Source organism: Populus euphratica, unplaced genomic scaffold (assembly GCF_000495115.2).
Source record: "Populus euphratica unplaced genomic scaffold, PopEup_1.0 scaffold25.1, whole genome shotgun sequence".
In the NCBI taxonomy this organism is placed as follows: domain Eukaryota; kingdom Viridiplantae; phylum Streptophyta; class Magnoliopsida; order Malpighiales; family Salicaceae; genus Populus; species Populus euphratica.
Window position 1 is genome coordinate 146,340 of NW_011499851.1, and position 1,879 is coordinate 148,218.

Here is a 1,879-nt window from a genome sequence, read left to right on the forward strand (position 1 = left end):
TTCCCAAGTAAAAAAAATATTTTAAAAATAACCTATATAACATAAATAAACAAAGATTTCCTGATCTAAATATAATTTCTGATTTCGAGGAAAAGCAATGACATAACCTGTGAGTATTTGAAAATATGATAAAAATTATTTTTAAAAATATTTTTTGTTTAAAAATATATTAAAATAATATATTTTTTATTTTTTAAAATTTATTTTTTATTTTGGTATGTCTAAACAATATAAAAATATTAAAAAATTAATAAAAAACAGATTGAACTTAGTATCAATATCAATGTCAATGTCAAACGGGCACCACTTAAGGAAAGGTTTATACGCAATTTCCTAAGCCTTTCTAACGAATATCTTCATCATAGCATTCATCCTTCAAATCAGGTGCGTCCTTGAGCCTTTATATTATTCGGGATCCTTTTCTCTTCCTTCGCATATTCAACAAAGTTACATTAGTTTGCGAAATAGAGAGAAATGGAAACTTCTTTTTTGGGCCTTGCTCTGGCAGCTACTCTCATTCTCCAATTCTCTACCCCTATAAACTCATCATTCTCAGCCACTACATCTTTACCTTCAAGAAACACATATATAGAATATATTAAAACTTCTTGTTATAACTCCACATTCTATCCTAAATTATGCTACCATACCCTTGTAATCTATGCTAGCACAATCAAAACCAGCCCTAAACTACTAGCTAAAACTGCCCTTAATGTGAGCCTTATAAACACCAACTCGGCATCAAGGCTGATGATAAGGGTGTCCAAAATTCCTGGTCTAGAGCCTAGAGTGGTTGCAGCCACGTTAGATTGTTTAGAGGAGGTTGGGGACTCAGTGTATGAGCTGCAAAGGTCCATGGAAGAGATTGGTCATGCTGGCGGGTCAGATTTTTCAAAGGCAATGAGTGATGTAGAAACATGGGTTAGTGCAGCATTAACAGATGATGATACCTGCTTGGATGGATTTGCTGAAGAGGTCGTGAATAAAAAAGTGACGGCCATTGTTAAGAGACACATACAAAGAATTGCACGTTTGACCAGTAATGCTTTGGCTCTTGTCAATAGATATGCTTCAACTCAAGCCAACTTACCCTAATTAAGTCCTTATTTTATCTCCCTCCAGTGGAACCAAGCTGTCAAAGCTCATGCATATAGGCATTTTGAGCCTGAATTACCCCTGTCTCCTGCAGTTTCTGAAGATACTATCTTGTTTTCAATAAAAAAACTTGGTCACTATGGTTGTGGATTAGATATTCTATGAAACAGTTCTTTGAGGTTCAATTGCCCCAAAGTCAAATTGGGTTGGGTTTCTTGAACTAAGACTCTAGTTTCTTTCGTGGCCTCTGGTATGAAATCAGCAAGCACGTTATTGGATGCTACAGTGTGTTTAGGGACTATTGATTGTACTGTGAATTACCTGCAATGTGCTGTTATCAACAATATGCTTTGGCGTAAATTTAATACAATATGCACTAATGTCTTCCCCTTTGGCATAGCGATTGTAATGTCTTTGTTTGGAAATTTAATGTCTTGCTGGCCATTTCTTCACTGAATTCTGCGAAAGAAAAGAAGAGAAAAAACACACTTGATTCCGGAAAGTTTGAGAATCATGTGGTCCAAGAACTACTAAAAAAGTTTCCAAGCTAACTAAAGTTTGAGCTGATTAAATTGATAATTTAAATTATATCTCAAATCTAATATTATTTATTAAATCATAATTGATTTTGATTAAACTTGAAGAAAAAAAATCATTGACATAAAAAAGAGGGTGGACTAATATAAAAAATAATGGAAGGATCTCATTCAAATATAAATTTTAAAATAAATTTTTATTTTATTTAAATGAATTAAAAAAATTACAATCCAAGGCCTTAAGAAAT

At 32.9% G+C, this 1,879-nt stretch overlaps 1 protein-coding gene across 1 annotated transcript; it reads left to right on the forward strand.

Annotated features, from left to right (window-relative positions):
* Positions 1 to 357: 357 nt before the first annotated feature.
* On the forward strand, positions 358 to 1,547 carry LOC105121355 (21 kDa protein). The gene has a single exon (XM_011019946.1). The coding sequence runs from the start codon at positions 475 to 477 to the stop codon at positions 1,093 to 1,095; it is 621 nt and encodes a 206-aa protein (XP_011018248.1). The 5' UTR covers positions 358 to 474; the 3' UTR covers positions 1,096 to 1,547.
* Positions 1,548 to 1,879: the final 332 nt, after the last annotated feature.

What these genes read in the sequence shown, in the direction of transcription:
- LOC105121355 (XM_011019946.1), top strand. Translation starts at nt 475, where the DNA reads ATGGAAACTTCTTTTTTGGGCCTTGCTCTGGCAGCTACTCTCATTCTC.